Here is a 21380-nt window from a genome sequence, read left to right as displayed (position 1 = left end):
CTGACACAGGGGACGCCGGTTCATGCCCCGGTCCGGGAAGATCCCACATGCCACGGAGTGGCTGGGCCCGTGAGCCATGGCCGCTGAGCCTGCGCGTCCGGAGCCTGTGCTCTGCAACGGGAGGGGCCGCAACAGTGAGAGGCCCGCGTACAGCAAAAAAAAAACAAACATTATAGATAAATAAACTGGGGAATACTCTCACATGGAACGTATACAGCAGTGAAAAAATGAGTATTAGCTAATGAAATTAAGTGTATTCATCTTAGAAACATAATATATTTAGAAACACAAAAGATACTATTTTTTGTAACTTACATTAAGTGGTAAAACTATGAAAAGAGCAAGAGAATATTAAATACAAAGTTCAGAAGAATCATTATCTTTTCTTGGAGGAAAGGGCAGGCGGCAGTAGACAGCGAGAGAGAAGGAACCACAGAATCTGTGTATAAACTCTGCCTAAAACTTTGGCTGACACATGCACAGGGCAGGCTGCAAGCAGCCCAGCTAAAGATAAAAGAACTGAAGTGAAACTGGTGCTCACAATTAAGAGAGTCTGTGGTTTGGGTCTCGTTTAGAAACATCTCAGAAAACAAAATGAAACAAACAAACAAGCATGCTTAGTCTTTTAGGTTGTATCATTGCCCTTCCAGAAAATAAATTTTTAAAAACATAGAGAACAAAGGTAAGGATACCAAGGGGAAAACGGGTGGGGGATGGGATGAGTTGGGAGATTGGGACTGACATACATACATTATTGATACTATGTATAAAATAGATAACTGGTGAGAGCCTACTGTATAGCACAGGGAACTCTACTCAGTGCTCTGTGGTGACCTAAATGGAAGGGAAGTATAAAAAAGAAGGGATATATGTATACATATTGCTGATTCACTTTGCTGTACAGTAGAAACTAACACAATATTGTAAGGCAATTATACTGCAATAAAAATTTAAAAAAATTATGCTGTTACAAACTAACTTTTTTTTTGAGCCAGAGGAAGATATTGTTTACTAAGCACATGAGTTTACTAAGCACATTAACACAGATAATAAGCAAAAGGAGTCCATCAGGTACAGATAAATCTTAACAACAAACACCAACTGGACAATGTGATACCAAGGTGAAAAAAATTTTGATACATACCTGAATTACTTCATAAAGATGTACCTGAACACTCCCTAATAAGAGAAGATATTTTGTACCGTCATGTTGCATTAGTTCTAAGTAAATATTATTCTTCTCATCATCTTGACGTCGGGGAACCTTGATACAAAATACATATGAAAAGAAGCATTACATTTTCAGTCTGAGTTTCAGATATAATTTCTGAACAAATACATCCATAAAATACACTTTTTGAAACAACCATTTTTTGGAAACACTCATTTTTTGGAAACACCCATTGCCTATACACTCTCTTCTTAACTCTACTCAGAAGTTTAGCCTAAATACTCTACTGAAACTACATTATCAAAGGTAGTCCAGTAACCAATATCCAACCCAAATAATCTAGGTAATCCAAACATTTAATACCAAAAGACATCCAACATCCTTTTCTGTCTTTTTTCTTTTACTTTTTGATAAAGTGTATATCATTGTCTCAGCTTGAAACTCTCTTCCAACCTTGAGCTTTGTAACACAATACCATTATTATAAGTCCTTTAAAGTTCATATATTCTTTTGCTAATTTGAAATAAATCTCATGCCTCCCCACCCTAATATTCTAGGTGCGTTTAAAAACATTTTTTAATTGAGATATTGACATATCACATTGTATTACTTTTAGCTGTACAACATAATGATTTGATATTTGTATAAATTATAAAATGATTATCACTGTAAGTTTAGGTAATATCCATCATTACACAGTTACAATTATTTTCTTGTGATGAGAACTTTTAAGATCTACTCTCTTAGCAACTTTCAAATATATAATACATTATTGTTAACTACAGTCATCATGCTGTACATTAAATCTCAAGGACTTATTTAACTATTTATCTTATAACTGGAAGTTTGCACATTTTGACCACCTTCATCCATTTCACCCACCCCCAAACCCCACCTCTGGCAACCACCAATCTATTTGTTCTCTTTGAGTTCATTTTTTTTCCCTTCTTTTTTTTTTTTTTTTTGGCTGCACCACACAGCTTGCAGGATCTTAGTTCCCTGACCAGGGATTGAACCCATGTCCTCAGCAGTGAAAGCACAGAGTCCTAATCCCTGGACCGCCAGGGAATTCCCTCATTTTATTTTTTTAGATTGTCCATATAAATGATCATACCATATTTGTCTTTCTCTGTCTGACTTATTTCACTTAGCATAATGCCCAAATCCAACCACGTTGTTGCAAATGGCAGGGTTTTTTCTTTTTTACGGCTGAATAAGATTTCATTGTGTATATATACCACATTTTTCTAATCCATTCACTGTGGATGGACACTTAGGTTGTTTCCACGTCTTGGCTGTTGTAAATTCTGCGATGAACATGAGGGTGCAGATACCTTTTTGAGAGCGTGATTTCATTTTCTTTGGATAAATACCCAGAGGAGGAATTGCTAGATCATCTGGTAGTTCTAGTTTTAATTTTTTGAGGAACCTCCATATTTTTTTCCACAGTGGCTGCAACAATTTATATTTCTACCAACAGTGCACAAGTGTTCCCTCTTCTCCACGTCCTCACCAACATTTTACCAGGTGTGGGGTGATATCTCACTGTGGTTTTGATTTGCATTTCTCTGATGATTACTGATGTTGAGTACCTTTTCATGGACCTGTTAGCCATTTGTATGTTTTCTTTGGAAGAATGTCTATTCAGATCCTCTACCCATTTTTTAATTGGTTTGGGTTTTTTTTTCCTACTGAGTTGTAGTACTTTATATATTTTGGACATTAACCTCTTATCAGATATATGATTTGCAAATATTTTACTGCATTCTGTAGGTTACATTTTCATTTTGTTGATGGCTTCCTCAGCCGTACAAAAGCTTTTTAGTTTAATTAGTCCCACTTGTTTATTTTTGCTTTTGTTGCCTTTGCTTTGGGGGTCAAATCCAAGAAAAATCATTGCTAAGACCAGTGTCAAGGAATTACCTCCTATGTTTTCTTCAAGAAATTTTATGGTTTCATGTCTTATGTTCAACTTTTTAATCTATTTTGAGTTTCTTTTTGTGTATGGTATAAGATAGTGGTCCAGTTTCATTCTTTTGCCTGTGGCTGTCCAGTTTCCCCAACACCATTTACTGAAGAAACTGCCCTTTCCCCACTGTATATTCTTGGCTCCTTTATCATAAATTAATTGACCATATATATGTGGGTTTATTTTTGGGCTCTCTATTCTGTTCCTTTGAGCTACGTGTCTCTTTTTATGCCAATAGCATATTGATTACTATAGTTTTGTAATATAGTTTGAAATCAGGAAGTGTGATGCCTCTAGTTTTAATCTTTCTCAAGATTGCTTTGGTTATTTGGGGTCTTTTGTGGTTCCAACAAAATTTAGGATTGTTTTCCTATTTCTGTAAAAAGTGCCATTGGAATTTTGATAGAGATTGCATTGCTTTAGGTAGTATGAACATTTTAACAGCATTAATTCTTCCAATTCATAAGCATGGAATACCTATCCATTTGTGTCTTCTTCAAATTCTTTTATCAATGTCTTATAGTTTTCAGTGTACAGGTCTTTCACCCCCTTGATTAAATTTATCCCTAGGTATTTTATTCTTTTTGATGCAATTGTAAATGAGACTTTATTTTTCTTTCTGACAGTTTGTTATTAGTGTATAGAAATGCAATTGGTTTTGTATATTGATTTTGTATCCTGCAATTTTACTCAATTTATTAGTTCTAACAGGTTTTTTTGTGTGTGTGGAGTCTAGATTTTTCTATATATAAGATCATGTCATCTGCAAATAGAGACAGTTTTTCTTCTTCCTTTCTAATCTGGATGCCTTTCATTTTTCCTTCCTAACTGCTCCAGCTAGGACTTCCATTATCATGTTGAATAAAGTGGCAAGAGTGGGCATCCTTGTTTTGTTCCTAATCTTAGAGGAAAAGCTTTCAGTTTTTCACCATTGAGTATAGTATTAGCTGTGGGTTTTTCACATATGGCCTTCATTATGTTGAGGTACATTCCTTTTTTACCCACTTTTTGAGAGTTTTTGTCATGAATGGATGTTGAATTTTGACTGCATCTATTGAGATGATCATGTAATTTTTATCCTTTTTATTAATGTGGTATATAATATAGACTGATTTGCAGATGTTGAACTACCCCTGCATCCCTGGAAAAAATCCTACTTAATCATATTAATGTAACATGTATGATTCTTTTAATGTATTGCTGAATTTGGTCTGCCAATCATTTGTTGAGGATTTTTGCAACCATGTTCATCAGGGATATTAGCCTGGAATTTTCTTGTAGTGTCCTTGTCTGGTTTTGGTATCACAGTAATGTTGGCCTTGTAACATGAGTTTGGATATGCTCCCTTCTCTTTTATATTTTGGAAGAATGTGAGAAAGACTGCTATTAATTCTTCTTTAAATATTTGGTATGCCTTAGAAGCAAACACGAGTATTCCTTAGAAGTGCTACTTTCACCCTAGATCTCAAAAACGGTCCACATATAATTTTCCAAGGAAAATGAGCATACCAAAGTCAGCAATAATTAAGACAGCAAGGAAACGAAGCACCACGAATGAGATCAGGAAAAATAGACCATAAAAGCTTGAAGTATTGGAATTTTAAAGAACTATGCTTACTTTATTTAAAGGAATAAAAGACAAGCTGAAAATATAGCCCAGGACCAGGAAACTTTAGAAGTCATTTAGCAAGTTTGAACAAAAAACTAAATAGAACTTGTGGAAATGAAAACTAAAATAATTGAATAAAAACAGTGTATGGACTCAACCACAGATTCACTGCAACATATGAGAATTAGTGAACTGGAATACAGATCAAAGGAATTATTCAGAATGCAAAGAGAGACAGAGTGATGGAAAACATTGAAAAAAAGTTAAAAGACATGGACAACAGTGCAATAGTGTAAGAACATCTAACATATGTTAAAGTTCCAGGAAAGAAAATAAAGGATCAAGAAAATGGGACAGGGCTTCCCTGGTGGCGCAATGGTTGAGAGTCCGCCTGCCGATGCAGGGGACGCGGGTTCGTGCCCCGGTCCGGGAAGATCCCACATGCCGTGGAGCGGCTGGGCCCGTGAGCCATGGCCGCTGAGCCTGCGCGTCTGGAGCCTGTGCTCCGCAACGGGAAAAGCCACAACAGTGAGAGGCCCGTGGACCGCAAAAAAAAAAAAAAAAAAAAAAAAAAAAAAGAAAATGGGACAGAGAGACAGTACTGAAGAGATAATGGCTTAGAACTTTTCAGAACTGATGAACAGCAACAATCTAGTTTAAGCAGACCAACAAATCCCAATAGCATAAACGGAAAAATCCAAATACAGATACATCAGAGTTAATTTTTTTAAATACAAAAAAAAAAGAAACATACACACACACAAAAGGAGAAAAAGATACTCAATTTTCAGAGGTGAAAAATTTATAGGTAACTTCTCTCCAACAAATAGACACAGTAAGGACTGCTTTCTTCTTTTCTAATACATTTTTGTATTATTTTTCATGGTTGCTCTAGGGGTTAAAATATGCATCCTTAACATACTGCAGTATATCTTGAATTAAAATTATACCATATCATGTACAATAGCATGATTCCATTTACAGTACTCATCCTTTGTACTATTCTTATATATTTCACTTCTACAAATGCTATAAATGCTACCATTCATCACCATTAATTTTTTGAAACACTTTAGTCTTCGACCCCACCCAACAGCCTGTAGGCTCCAGTGCTGTGATGCCCCAGGCCAAACAATCAACAGGGCAGGAACACAGCCCCACTCATCAGCAGACAGGCTGCTTAAAGTCTTCCTGAGCACAGAGCTGTGGGTAAACACACACCTTGACATGGCCCTGCCCACCAGAGGGACAAGACCCAGCTCCACCTACCAGCAGGCAGGAACCAGGCCCTCCCACCAGGAGGCCTGCACAAGCCTCTTAGACAGCCTCAACGACCAGGGGGCAGAGAGCAGAGGCGAGAAGAACTACACCCTGCAGCCTGTGGAATGGAAACCACAATCACAGAAAGAAAGATAAAATGAGACAGCAGAGGAATATGTCCCAGATGAAGGAAGAAGATAAAACCCTAGATGAAGGAACAAGAACTAAGGGAAGTGGAGATGGGCAATTGACCCAAAAACAAATTCATAGTAATGATAGTAAAGATGGTACTGGCACAAAAACAGAAATATAGATCAATGGAACATGATAGAAAGTCCAGAAATAAATGCATGCACCTATGTTCAATTAATCTATGACAAAGGAGGCAAGATTATACAGTGGAGAAAAGATAGTCTCTGTAATAAATGGTGCTGGGAAAACTAGACAGCTACATGTAAAAAAAATGAAATTAGGACATTCTCTAACACCATAAACAAAAATAAACTCAAAATGAATTAAAGACCTAAATGTAAGACTGGATCCTATAAAACTCTTAGAGGAAAAAATAGGCAGAACTCTCTTTGACATAAATCACAAAAATTATCTTTTTTAATCCGTCTCTTAGAGTAATGGAAATAAAACCAAAAATAAAGAAATGGGATATAATTAAACTCAAAAGCTTTTGCACATCAAAGGAAACCATAAACAAAATGAAAAGACAACCCACAGAATGGAAGAAAATATTTACAAACGATGAGACTGACAAGGGATCAATCTCCAAAATTTACAAACAGCTCATGCAGCTCCATAACAAAAAAGCAAAGAGTCCAATCAAAAAACTGGGCAGAAGACCTAAACAGACATTTCTCCAAAGAAGACAAACAGATGGCCAAGAGGCACATGAAAAATGCTCAACATCGCTAATTATTAGAGAAATGCAAATCAAAACTACAATGAGGTATCACCTCAAACCAGTCACAATGGCCATCATCAAAAAGTCTACAGACAGTAAATGCTGGAGAGGGTGTGGAGAAAAGGGAACCCTCTTGCACTGTTGGTGGGAATGTAAATCGGTACAGCCATTATGGAGAACAGTATGGAGGTTCCTTAAAAAACTAAAAATAGAGCTACCATATGATCCAGCAATCCCACTCCTGGGCATATATCCAGAGAAAAACAAATATTCGAAAGGATACATGCATGCCAATGTTCACTGCAGTGCTGTTTACAATAGCCAAGACATGGAAGCAACCTAAATGTCCAGTGATGAAGGAATGGATAAAGAAGATGTAGTACATACATACAATGGAATATTACTCAGCCATTAAAAAGAATGAAATAATGCCATTTGTGGCAACATGGATGGACCTGGAGATTATCATACTAAATGAAGTGAGAAAGACAAATATCATTATGATTTCCCTTATATGTGAAATCTAAAAATATATATATACAAATGAACTTATTTACAAAACAGAAACAGACTCAGAGACTTAGAGAATGAAATTATGGTTACCACAGGGGAAGGGTGTGGAGGGAGGGATAGACTGGGAGTTTGGGACTGACATGTACGGACTGCTATATTTAAAAATAGATAACCAGCAAAAACCTACTGTATAGCACAGGGAACGCTGCTCAATATTCTGTAATAAGGACCTCCCTGGTGGTGCAGTGGTTAAGAATCCAATGTAGGGGACACGGGTTCATTCCCTGATCCAGGGAGATCCCAAAGAGACACTAAGGCTGTGTGCCACAACTACTGAGCCTGTGCTCTAGAGCCCGTGAGCCATAACTACAGAGCCCGCATGCCACAACTACTGAAGCCCACGTACCTAGAGTGTATGCTCCACAACAAGAGAATCTACCACAGTGAGAAACCCATGCACCACAACGAATAGTAGCCCCCACTCGCCGGCAACCAGAGAAAGCCCGCGCGCAGCAACGAGGATCCAACACAGCCAAAAATTAATTAATTAATTTAGAAATATTCTGTAATAACCTAAACGGGAAAAGAATTTGAAAAATAGATACATGTATATGTATAACTGAATCACTTTGCTGTATATCTGAAACTAACACAACATTGTTAATCAACTATTCCAATATATAATTTTAAAAATTTAAATGTATATATGTAAAAAACAAACCAGTCTAGTCTTTTGGAGAACATTTCTAAAATAGTCTTTTTATTTATTGTCTTCTTTTCAATAGTCTTTTATTTTTACCCATATATTTACCATTACCAGTGTTCTTCATTCCTTCCTGTGAATCTGGACTTCCATTTGGGATCAACGTTCCTTTGATGTTTATTAAAATGATACAAACCCTCAGCTTTTGTCTTTCACAGTCTTTTAGGAGAATATTTTCATTGGATTTAGAAATCTAGGTTGACCGTATTTTTACCACTTGTAAGACGGCATTCACTTGACACCTGACCTCCACTTCTTTAAAATTTTTATTTATTTATTTAATTTATTTGGCTGTGTCAAGTCTTAGTTGAGGTATGCAGGATCTTTGTTGCGGCATGTGGGATCTTTTGTTGTGGTACACGGGCTCTTTGTTGCGGCACACGGGCTCTAGTGCACGTGGGCTCAGTAGTTGTGGCACACAGACTTAGTTTCCCTGTGGCATGGGGGATCTTAGTCACCCAACCTGGGATCGAACCCGTGGCCCCTGCATTGGAAGGCAGATTCTTAACCACTGGACCACCAAGGATAGTCCCTGACCTCCACTGTTTCTGATGGGAAGTATGCTGTTATTCTTACTGTTGTTCACTTGAATGTCATGTGTTTTTTCCCTCTGGCTACCTTTAAGATTTTCTTCTTATTTTTTATTTTTCGCAGTTTGACCATGATATATTTTGGTGTGATCATCTTTGTACTTATTCTGCTTGAGGTTCACTGAGTTTCTTGAATCTATAGATTGATGTCTTTCATCGACTTTGGAAAATGTTTGGCAGAGAAAATTCTAAAATATTAAGTACTCTAAATACTTCCTCTTCTTTCCTTCTGGCATATAATTGCACATCTATAAATTGAGTGATATTGCCCACTGGTCTCTTCCATTTTTTAATCTTTATCCTCTCTGAGCCTCAATTTGAATGATTTCTATTGACTTGTCTTTCAGTTAACAGATCCTTCTGTTCTGTTCAGAATGCTTTGAAACATTTCAAATGAATTTTTCATGTCAATATTATATTTTTCATATCTAGAATCTCCATTTGGTTCTTTTTAGTTTCCATTCTCTTCAAAATTCCCATTGTGATCATCCATTTAGTCCTCCTTTTCCACTTTGACACATTTATGACAGTTATAACGTTCCAGTCTGCAGATTCAAACATTTTGGTCACCTGTGGGTTTACCCCTATTGTCTGTTTTTATTTCCCTATGAATAGCAATTTTTTATTATATGATGGGCATTGTGAAGGATATGTAATAGAGACTCTGGGTTTTTATATCTTCCTCTAAGAACTACTGAGTTCTTTTCTGGAAGGCAATCAACTACTGGAAGATCATCTTGATTCTATGAAAAAGTTTGAGGATAGGTCTGTTTCACTTTTTGTCCTTAGTCCTAGTAGGTTTAACCCTTACTCTTAGGACATGATCCTTATTCCTAAGACCTGGCCCTTCTGGGATCTCAACTGAATACTGAGAATGTTCAACAAGTTCTCTCCACTTTAGCTGCATCAGACTCCAATGACTCTGAATTTGTGACTTCTGAAATCTCTATTCAGCTCTCAGCTCTCCAGCACTTGTTCTCTGTAATTTCTCCTACAAACTCCCCTTGCACGTGCACACTTTAGGATCCAGCCAAGAACCTGAGTGGAAAACCTACATAGATTTCTAGGGCTCCTTATCTGCTGCTCCCTCCTCTCTAGTACCCTGCTTTACAAATTCCAGCCACCTTAGCAGCCCAAAACTCATCTGTTTCCTCTGCTCAGCCTCTGCTTCCTCCACCCAGAAAGACTGTTACTTTCTGCTTGGGTTTCACTTCTCTGTGCCAGATTTTCTGCCAGACAGAAAGCTATTGTAAACGTGGAGCTCACCTCTTGTGCTTCCCTTCTCTTAAAGATTGCAGCCCTCCAAATTCCCATTGTCAAATACCAAAAAATAGTTGCTTCATGTATTTTACTAGTTTTAAGGTTGTTTAGAAGAGAAGAGTAAATCTAATATCAGCTGCTCCAGCATGGCCAGAACAGAAATCCTCTACTACTCATTCTTTGATATGAGTTTTGTTTTAACATCACTTACCCAACAGCTTTCCAGAACAATTAAACTAGGTTAAATCCACTTGCTATTCCTTTTTATTTTTTGGTTTGTATGTTTTTATTTTTAACCTAGATCTACTTTGTAAGCTTTAGCAAATTAAAATCCTAGAGTATATACAGTATAATTTTATTTTATCTTTGTTAGGTAGTACATAGTTTAAAAGTCAAATAGTTTTACAATGGCTAAATCAAAGAAATATTTTTTCTCTCACTTGTATTAACCATTTTTTCCCCTATATTTTAGGATGTTTCAACATCTTAAAAAGCTTGCTGGCCAGGGAGAGAATTTCCCTCCCCGGGCTAGCCAGATCCTAGAGATAGCAAAGGGCTTGGCTTGATAGTAGAACATCTTTCATAGGCTAACCAACCAATCTCAAGTCTATAGCCCTAACCACCTCCTTATCTCTCACATGGAACCAATATTTCCCCTGCCCTAAATCATCCCAGGGCCAGGTACCAGGCAACTAGAGACTATACTACAGCCCAAAACCTGCTGGAATTATTCAGACTAGTCAATTCTAAACTGTTGAATTCCACCCTGCATTACCTTTCTCAAGGAAACCCCAATAAAGGCTTTGGCTTGGGCTCTCCCCTTGTTTCTGTCTTCTGCCTCCTGACCACCCTGAAACTTCCGGGACCTTGTGTGGTGTGGTGTGGTGTCGTGTGTCCCTTTTTCTCAGGAAATATAAATAATAAATTCTTCTTTTAATGGCATTACCCTCTCTATGTCGTCATTCAGTCATACCTCCATATATTCGATCCCAGGTATAATTTAGTACACTACCCAACCCACTACCTAATTTTCACTCTTCAGAAGCCACCTTTCAAGCTTTTTAAGGGATTTCTCTGGTTTGGGGCATAAGATCATGTTACTAATTACTTGTTTTTTTCTTTTTAGTTTTTAGATACTATCTATTTTTTTAACTGAAGTATAGTTGATGCATAATATTATATAAAGTACAGGCGTACAATATAGTGATTCCGTTTTTAAAGGTTATACTCCATTTATAGTTATTATAAAATATTTGCTATATTCCCCATGTTGTACAATATATCCTTGTAGCTTGTTTTATACCTAATATTTTGTACCTCTTAATTCCCCATCCCTATTTTCCCCTCCCCCTTCCCTCTCCCCACTGGTAACCACTAGTTGGTTCTCTGTATATATGAGTCTTCTTCTTTTTTGTTATATTCACTAGTTTGTTGTATGTTTTAGATCTCACATATAAGTGATATCATACAGTATTTGTCTTTCCTGACTTATTTCACTTAGCATAATGCCCTCCAAGTCCATCCATGTTGCTGCAAATGGTAAAATTTCATTCTTTTTTTATGGCTGAGTAGTATTCCATTGTGTGTATGTACATGTATATATGTATGTATGTATATATATCTTCTTTATCCATTCATCTGTTGATGGACATTTAGGTTGCTTCCATATTTTGGCTACTGTAAATAATGCTACTATGAACACTGAAGTCATGTATATATCATCTACTGACTGCTTATTGTGGAAGAAAAATATTCACTCTCAACATTCTCCTCCCACAATTTTCACGTTTCTTTTCCCCTCAGTCCTCCAGTATATTATATATCATTTTTTTGTTAGAATAATACTTAGCGTTTATATTATTATGTATACGTAACTATTTTTCAGGGTTTAATAATATACTTACAATGATCGTATTTCTTGCCCTGTATCATTTTTTAATTTCCCTGGAATTAATATGTGTCTTGATTTTTTTATGTGTCTTTGTTTGCTTGTACAGTTTTCTATGTAAATATTACTAGGTCATTCCCAAACTTTCCATTAGAGTTCGACTAAAACTCTCCTCTTATTACACTCAAACTAATAGCTCCTATTAAAATAAATATAGGAAAAATATTTTGATTATGCTAAAAATCACCCTATTAATTTATATTGTTTTCCAGTATTAATTTCAAGTTTTATTTAAATGGACATATAGCCACAAAATTATTGAAAACTTGGCAATGAAGTCTAGGAAAATTACTGGCAAAGTAAAAGAAATAATATGGATTGCCTCTAGCAAAACAATGCTTTTTTTAAAAAACTATGTTTAAAGAACTGTCTTCAATACTCAACAGTTAAGCAAAATGAAGTTTGAAAAAAAATATATATATATGTATATATGGTATAGAGGAAATGTTTTAGGATTTCACTAAAACTCAACTAATGTAATAAAGCTATCAGGAAACAACTGGACTAATCAAGGAATCCTACAGCTAAATGAAATAGTGTCACTCATTTTAAAGACAACTCTGAGATACATTTAAGATTCTAAGAAGCTTAACTGTAAACAGAAGCAAACTCAGCATAGCAAGGTCTGGTGTGAGAGGTGGTTTAATGAAGCCAGTTTGAAGCCAGACTGACTGCATTCTCAGCTCCACCAATTACTAGTTCTATGACCTTAAGAAAGTTCTTTAAACCTTACAGTATCTGTTTCCTCATCTGCAAAATAAAGATGATAATAAGAGTATATATATATTTTGAAGGGTTATAAAAACTAAATAAGCTAATCCATGCGAAAGTAATTAGAGAGAGTCTATATAAGAAGAAAGGAGAGAGGGAAAGGAGGAGATGAAAAAAAAAAGGGTGTGCTATGCACTGAACATTTGTGTCCCCTCAAAATTCATATGTTGAAGCCTAAATCTCCAATGTGATGGTATTTGTAGGTGGTGTGTTTAGGAGGTCACTAGGTCATGAGAATGGAGCCCTCATGAATCTGATTACTGTCCTTATAAGGAACTTCTCACCTTCCAGAAAGGTGAGAAATAAAGGTTTGTTGTTTAAGCCACCCAGTCTATGGTAATTTGTTATAGTAGCCCACGCTGACTAAGGCAGGTGTAAGAGGGCAAATGGGAGGGGAAGACTAAGACAGAGAAAAATGCATCCATGTGTGATAAACACTCAGAATCACCGCCAGCAAGATCTCAGAGAAGAACACCATGATTAGGTATTCTACAGTAAACTCTGAAAACATCAATATAGCCTATAATACAGAAACAAAATACTGTAAAGTATCAAATAAAAGGACATTGCTTTTGTTTCTTTCCTGTCCCCTGAAAAAAAAAAGACATTATTAGTGTAGAATGTTTGAAACTATAAACATGCATTCTTTTATTTAGAAGAGAAATTTAACATTACCTGTACAGAAAAATATTTCACTTCATCAAATGTAATTACAGTGTCCTCTTCATTGTTTGGGGGTAGCAAGCTACACTTTTTTGTACATTTCACCACGTTGTTAATAGAGACGCGAATGAACAAATTCCTGTAATGTTGTAAACAGACTGAAAATACATATTTAGGAAGCAAATTTTGTTGCAATTGAACAGTAACACATTGTAAAATTAATCCATTAAACAATTCAGGCCAAAACCTAAGAATCAATCAAATAAAGAAAGAAATTATAGAGCATATTAAACAATAAGCAAAGTCTTTTAAAATAGTATTTTTGCCCATCAGTGGTAGGTACAATATAAGTAAGAAAAGAAGGTTGATTCTTCCTTAGATTACTTCTCATATTTTTATCCTCACATTTCCATTATAATCCTTTTGCAAATTTTCCTATATATTATTTTTAAGGTGACTAAACATTTCCAATACATACTTGAAAATTTTTTTCTAAGCGTAATTACATAGAAATTTAAAACTTCAAAAAATATGTCACTTCAGAGTAATTTATTCTTAATTTTAGGACAACAAAATTTAAAGCAGCATTCTACTTTGTAATTCACTTCACTATATACTTCACTTATACTATACTGGTCTGTATTTTTATCTTTCATAGCACTCCATGAATTAAAACGATTTTGTTTTATGATTTAATTATCTTCAAAACTCTCTCTATTTAGAATTCTCTTCAATAGTTCACTTTATATACAAAAGAAACATCAAGTCTTCATAATGAGACTGGTTTTATGCCATGACAGATCTAATAATAAGCATTCAGCTTATTTAAAGGCACCGAGAAAAATAAACCCTTTAAACAATGTTTGAGAAGCATAGTTATTAATTAGAAATAAATTAGTATTATCATCCAAGAAGATATGTATATTTTCTTTAACTTACATGATGATCGAGGTGGATTACAGATAACTAAAAATCTTTTGTCACTCTCCACATCAAAAAGTGGAGTTTATTTTCCTCTGCTCTTTAATCTGGCCTGGTCCTGTGACTACTTTAACATGCAACTGTCGTGACCAGGGCTGAGACTAGGATAGGGTGGCACTACCCAGGGTACAAAATTTAAGTGGACACCAAAAACTTCAGTAATCAATATTTTAATGTAATATTTTAAAATCAAAATTAATGCAGAAAAAAACGTTTAATGATGAAAGACAAGACCCTAGGACTACATGGAAAGAAAGGTCTAACCCTTTCAGCATCTCAGCTAAGTCCAGTCATTCAGGCATTCTCACTAAGGCACCAGACATGTAAATGAGTCGTTTTAGGTATCCCAGCCCTTTTGAACTGCAGCCCCAGCTGGGATAATGTGAAGCAGAAGAACCACCTAGTGAACATACAGATAGTGACTGGTAATAAAATGGTTAATGTTTTAAGCCACTGAGTCTTAGAGTGTTTTGTAAGGCAGCAATATATAACAGAAACAGTGACATATGATCACAGTATGGTTCTTATATCAAAAGAAAGGATACTCTTAGGCGTAAAATGTTTGCAGTTCTTTATATGAATGGCTAGGCAGCCAACCTATAACAATCAAAATAAAAACACAGCGAATTAATTTTTAAAAGTTAACTTTTCTTCCATTTTACTCTCACCAAACTACATTTTTTTAAAAGTTTCACTTTGTTAGTTTTTCTCATTAGAAATATTTTTTCTTATTAGAAATATCTAGTTACAGAAAACACCAGAAAGCAGAAAAATAGGCAAGATTTGTTCAAAGTAAACTTAAAACAAACAAGAATACAAAGAAAAAAATGGTTCATTTATTAACTTCAATCCAACTGTCACTCTGAATCATTTTGATTTTACATTAGGTGAGAACTGATACAACACAGCATCTTGCATATAACAAGAAATATGCCTTGCTTCAGATAAGCTTTTTTATCCAGTATCCTAAAACCACTTTATTCATTCAACAATCATTCACTGACTATAATACGACAAGGGCTGTGAAATATTCATTCTCTCTTGTACAAAGTGTTTCCAAATGTTAAGAAAAATTGTATCTTGTGTTTAACCATAAAATCAAGTATAAAATTAATACAGGAATACTTGAATATTAATATGCAGTATTAGCCAAATGTAAGCCATTTGATCTTAATTCAGCCATGTTTGGTCTTAAAAACCAAGTAAAAACAACAGCAATATTATATTAAATATCTGTGAAACAAAATAAATGGCCCAATAGTAGTTTTAAATATAGTGTAAGTAATTTTAAGGATTTGGTTTTAGAACAATGCAGAAAAAGAAGTTAGCACTCAATATTTAATTAAAAGACTACTGTATCTGAATGATGAAATTCTAAAGAAGAAAATATTGTGGTCTACTTCTTAGAGAGACATAAGTATAAAATGTTATGTTAAAAGAAATGTTCTAATCTAGGTGAGACTTAAAATGGTATTGCCATAGGAAAGTCCATGAATCACTGTTTACTTCTTAAAATTGGGTGCACACAAGGAGGGTAAAATAGGGAAATATAGCTATAATTTTGTTTTGCATAATTCTATATATAAAAATTCTGTCATAAATCACTGACTGCCTGCCAAGTATCTCAACATGAAGCCATCAGAAACTATCCTAATTTTCCTTATATTTCAATAGCTTTTTATATTTTTACATGAGATCCATACAATATAAAAAAGAGAATAAATTTCTATTCAAATATAGAAAAAGATTTAACATTCAAATCCATAATGATGGGACTTCCCTGGTGGCGCAGTGGTTAAGAATCCACCTGCCAATGCAGGGGACACGGGTTTGATCCCTGGTCCAGAAAGATCCTACATGCCACGGAGCAACTAAGCCCACATGCCACAACTACTGAGCCTGCATTCTAGAGCCCACAAGCCACAACTACTGAGCCTGTGTGCTGCACCTACTGAAGCTCGCATGCTCTAGGGCCTGCGTGCCACAACTACTGAGTCTGCATGCTGCAACTACTGAAACCTGTGAGCCTAGAGCCTGTGCTCTGCAACAAGAAAAGCCACCACAATGAGAAGCCCGCGCACTGCAACGAAGAGTAGCCCCTGCTCGCTGCAACTAGAGAAAGCCCATGCACAGCAACGAAGACCCAACGCAGCCAAAAACAAACAAACAAACAAAAAAATAAAAAACCATAATGATGACCATTCACAGGTTGCAGATAACAAATGTTGCCACAGATTGTGAGACCCACCTGTGGCCCAAAGCAATACCCCTGTCAACACCTTGATCCCCGAAACACTCTCAAACATGCACTTAAAACAGGAAAGCAACCACAGCTGTTCACAAAAGTACTTTATGTGCTCAATTTTAAGACATTTTTTTCTGAAAATGGGATATGATTATTAGAAATAGGAGTAGTGGGTTGTGATGTAGGTATCAAGGCCTACACATGCACCAACTTTGCCAAATCACAGAACATTCAAGGAGAAGGTGATGTGGCTGAATCACACACTGGGAGGAGCCATCAGTCACATGTCAAACATCTCTCTGTCAAAACTTCCAACTAACTCTTAAGAGAAGCTTTTTGATGTCTAGCAATATGCAATTCAAATAAGGAAAATATGAACTATAAGGTTAGGAACTGTGGGAGAAATAAAAAGATTCTTCAAAATGTGAGTTCTAAAGACATGCAGAAGTCATATTCAAGAGTATGGATTACAGAAATTAGTATGTCAACATAGTGACATGCATAATAGTTTATGGCCAAAAGTGATTTCAAAGAATCTTTTCTAAGTTTAGAGTTGGACCGTGAAGGCTTATACTTCAACTTTGATTATGATAGAGGGAAGAAAGTGTTATATAATTTTACGAGTAAGGTACACCACGGTCATTCTGTAAAAACAAAAATGTATACATGAATTATTCTTATTTTCCCCCTAAAAAGGTGGTGTTAAATTCATCATATACTTTTTAATCAAGAAAATGTATTAGTACACAATAGGAACTAGAGAAGAGACACAAGAGAAACTCTCATTTCACAGCCACTAATTCTTCTAATAGTGTTTAGAAAATAAAGGTAACTGTGAAAGAATACCACAATATTTGATAGTTATAAACATACATAGATCTTCACGGCCTATACTCTCTCTACAGTGCCCAAAAGAGAGAACAGACTTTTCTGGTTCTCAGCCTAAATATTAGGTCCCACCTCTGTGTGTGTACATGTATGATTGATTAGTATGTTTGTTTTTGATTCTATGGTTTATTATTTTTTTGGATGAGGGAGAGATGTGGGATCCATTATCACACAAAGGTCCCTAAATCTGACAAAAATATGATTATCTGAAGAGTTTAACAAAAATACTGGTTCCAAGGCCCTATTCTCAGTTTCTAAGTTAGTGGATCTTAAGTGGGGCCCAAGAATCAATGTTTTAAAAAAGTATCCCAGGTAATTCTGATGTAACTAGCGTTTAGGAATCCGTAGCAGAGACATTTTTTTCTGTGAATCAGGATGTTTTCCAAAATTTCAGTGATTATTAGAATGCTTTTCTGACTCATAAAAATGAAAAATTCATGAATATGTTTATCAGAGAGGACCATTTTCTACACATGCTTTTTGACATTAAATAGTTTTCATATGAAATAAAAAATAATTTGTACAGGTTTATTGAGGTTTAGTCATACATACCACATCCCCAAATGGCACCAAAGTTGGTGCCTCAGGTGTTACTTCTAGTTCTTTACTTTCAGACCCTTTAAGAGTTTTTCTCAGCATCTACAATGTAAATAAATTAATTTAAGACTTTATAAGGCAGAGAAGAATATAATTAGAAAAGATATTATACTTCAACAAAAATTTTATGAGCATCTAGTATCAGGTATTATATATTTTATAACTTATATTCTGTGACTTGAAAACTCATCTCTACCCTCACTAAGTTTATCATTAAGTTAGCAGAGAAATGAAATGTGTACAATTAAATATAAAATAATTAAGGGAATTATGAGAGAGGAGAGAAGTACATAATAGCATAAACAATGAGTTCTCCTTGTTAACTAAAAATGATGGTCTTAATCTAATGTGGACTAGGTCCTGTATCCCACAAATGGCAGTAATCCTGCTTGCAAATTATTCCAATATTCCTTCAGTTATCAGCCACTGAAGGAACTGGAATTTAATCCTTTGGAATAGTAGGTACAGTGGAAAGGAGTAATGAACAGATGGCTTTTGGTTTTTGGTTGTGTAATTTCATCCAGAGTAACCCTACTAACTAATATTTCTGGGCTAATAATTAACTTTGTTCTTAAGGGCTCTGGTCACAACACATAATGGTTAGCGTTTAAAAATTACAAGACATTTTAATATAGATTTGTATAGTAGAGTAAAGAGAAAGGGATGGGAGGGGAAAGGAGAGGAAGGGTGAGGGGAATAGTGAACAAACCGTCTCTTAAAAATCTAACCTGAAAAGGAGAATTGTATTTATTCCCAACCTTCGCTGAGCTTGAATCAACATGGCCTTATTTACAAACAATAATTTCCCAGGAATCTTTGTCGTTACATGTCTTTCAAGAATCACTTGTTTAATTTTTATAGTATGTAATAAATCCTTATTACGTTGAAACTTTTGTTTTAAAGTACAAAACAGGGCTTCCCTGGTGGCGCAGTGGTTGAGAGTCCTCCTGCCGATGCAGGGGACACGGGTTCGTGCCCCGGTCTGGGAGGATCCCACATGCCACGGAGCGGCTGGGCCCGTGAGCCATGGCCACTGAGCCTGCACGTCCGGAGCCTGTGCTCCGCAACGGGAGAGGCCACAACGGTGAGAGGCCTGTGTACCGCAAAAAAAAAAAATAGTACAAAACAAATACTTTCAGTGTACTGAAAACATTTGTTTTATACATCTTGGATCATTTTGTTATTGCTGCACCTGACTGGCTTAATGTGTTTTTTTATATATATATGATTAAATCATAGGTTAAGCTAACTGAATGACAATTTCTGTACAAAAATTGTTGTATTTTTTGTACTGCCGCAAAAATATCAATCTGTGGACAGTGTATGTGTATTTAATATGGAACCTCATATTTTCTAATGTTTTAATGATCTTATTATGGAAGTCTACTTTGAATATACATTTTAATAAATACAAAATAATTGGGGAAAAATCCTTTAGAATACTAATACTCAATTTATCCTTAACAACCTGGTATTTTATACTTAACAATTCCTCATTTTCTTACCTTTTTACTTTTCCTTCCTCATATGAGCAGAGCTCTCTTCAATGGCAGGAGCATGAACAAAACTCTTTGCCAAAATTCTATTAGAACCTTGAACAAAACTTCTAAAGGCTAGTCTCATAAAGCCTCTGATACCATCTAGAATTTCTCCTGAACCTGCAGAGAATTTTAATTTCAGTTAATTCCACTATGCCTTTCCTCTCTGCTGCTTTTGGCCCCCAAAAGCAGAAGTTCCTCATGGCACTTCTATTTTAAAGTCTGAACATTCACTCACATTGCTCTGCACTTCCTCCCCAATGGCCTTTCTGGCCCACTCTCCCCCATTCCACAGTTTCTTTGAAAACCTACTAGCCTACATGATTACCTTTTTCCTAGGATGCTCCCACTTCCAGCACTAATGGCAAGCTCACTATCCTTACATCAATTAACATTCACTAATGTGCTGGCAGGACTATATGCCTGGCACTTTGCTGATTCCAGCTTGAGACATTCCTGCCCTTCAGAAGTTCAGGCTGGTGTTGAAGACAGGTAACAAAACAATGACAGTTTCACTATAAGAAAAACAAATGCTGAGAAGAGAGAGTTTTATCTTTACTCATTCTATGCACAGATCTTATACGTGGAAAAAGAATGATTTATTCGATTGGTCAGACACTGCCATTCATTGTACAAGCTACAGGTGCATGGAATTCTTAAGTCTAAAAGAGATGTTTTAAATCGTCTTTTTCCCTGCCCAAGCTCAGGAGCAATGACTCCTTTTCACACTCTGTGGTTCTCTGACCCCATGAAACAAGACCACTCACAGCAGGGACCAAGGATTATTCTCTAGATTAGCAGGAGAAAATATTAGAATTTTCCAACTTCTTTAACAAATAAGAAAGTAAGCACATAGAGACGACTATAAGCAGTAGACAAATATTCTGAGTAAAAGTGTGAGTTTCACACTCAGAGGGGTTCATATCAGTGCCCTCATGCTTTCAGGGTATTGCGTTTGCTAGTTAAGTGGGTTGACCAATTACATTACCTTGAATAGTAGAATATTTAGTCTGCTTTGCAAATAGATGAGAACTGATCGCAAGAAATTTCATGGCAAAGCATTTTTAAAAGTTGGCAAACATAAAAATGCATCATGCAGTTTGGTTTTACAAAAAGATAAATGTTGCAATTTGCTAAACTTTTCTGTGATGACTGTCAGTAGTATGTAAACTAGCAACTATTTTAAAATATATACTTCTCTGTCCTTTCAGTGTAAGGTGGTGACATTTTAATGAGTGTGAAAATAACTATCTTTTTGAAATAAACTCAAGTTAAGATAAGAACATCTTAAAAACTATTGGAAATATCTCCTTCTAATGTAATTTTATATGTGTGCAAATGTGTTATGAGTACCCTAGAAGCTCACAGTATCACATTTTAAAAACTTAGAAACACTTTTCTTATTTGTTTAAAAATCTCACAAATGAAGAGTTTCAGCAGGTTAACAGACCATTTTTCCTTTTAAATATAAAAAAAGTGCAATGCCTTCTAAAGAGTTTACCAGAACTGATTAATCAGAGAAGTAACATTTTACTCAAAAACTGTGAGCTAAAAACTTTGAATAACATAATAGAAATGAAAAATAAGTACTGTGATTTACTAGGCTCAACCAAGATGCATCTCTTCCATTTGGAATTTCAAATCTTTAAAGGTACCTTTTTCAAATATAACAGCATTAAAAACCAAATACTGAAATAAATT

At 35.5% G+C, this 21380-nt stretch overlaps 1 protein-coding gene across 1 annotated transcript in view; it reads right to left on the bottom strand.

Annotated features, from left to right (window-relative positions):
- The window catches only part of C2CD6 (C2 calcium dependent domain containing 6), a gene marked incomplete at both ends in the record, with an annotated part of 136636 nt that overhangs the window by 99474 nt on the left and 15782 nt on the right, over positions 1–21380 (bottom strand). Inside the window, 4 exon segments of the mRNA XM_079710678.1 lie at positions 1145–1264; positions 13443–13588; positions 14957–15008; positions 18097–18183. Of these exon segments, the coding sequence (XP_079566804.1) occupies positions 1145–1264; positions 13443–13588; positions 14957–15008; positions 18097–18183 (405 nt within the window).

The sequence above is a fragment of the Hyperoodon ampullatus genome (genome assembly GCF_949752795.1).
Source record: "Hyperoodon ampullatus genome assembly, chromosome: 8".
In the NCBI taxonomy this organism is placed as follows: domain Eukaryota; kingdom Metazoa; phylum Chordata; class Mammalia; order Artiodactyla; family Ziphiidae; genus Hyperoodon; species Hyperoodon ampullatus.
The sequence above is the reverse complement of the archived record's forward strand: the minus strand, read 5'-3'. Positions and strand labels throughout refer to the sequence as shown.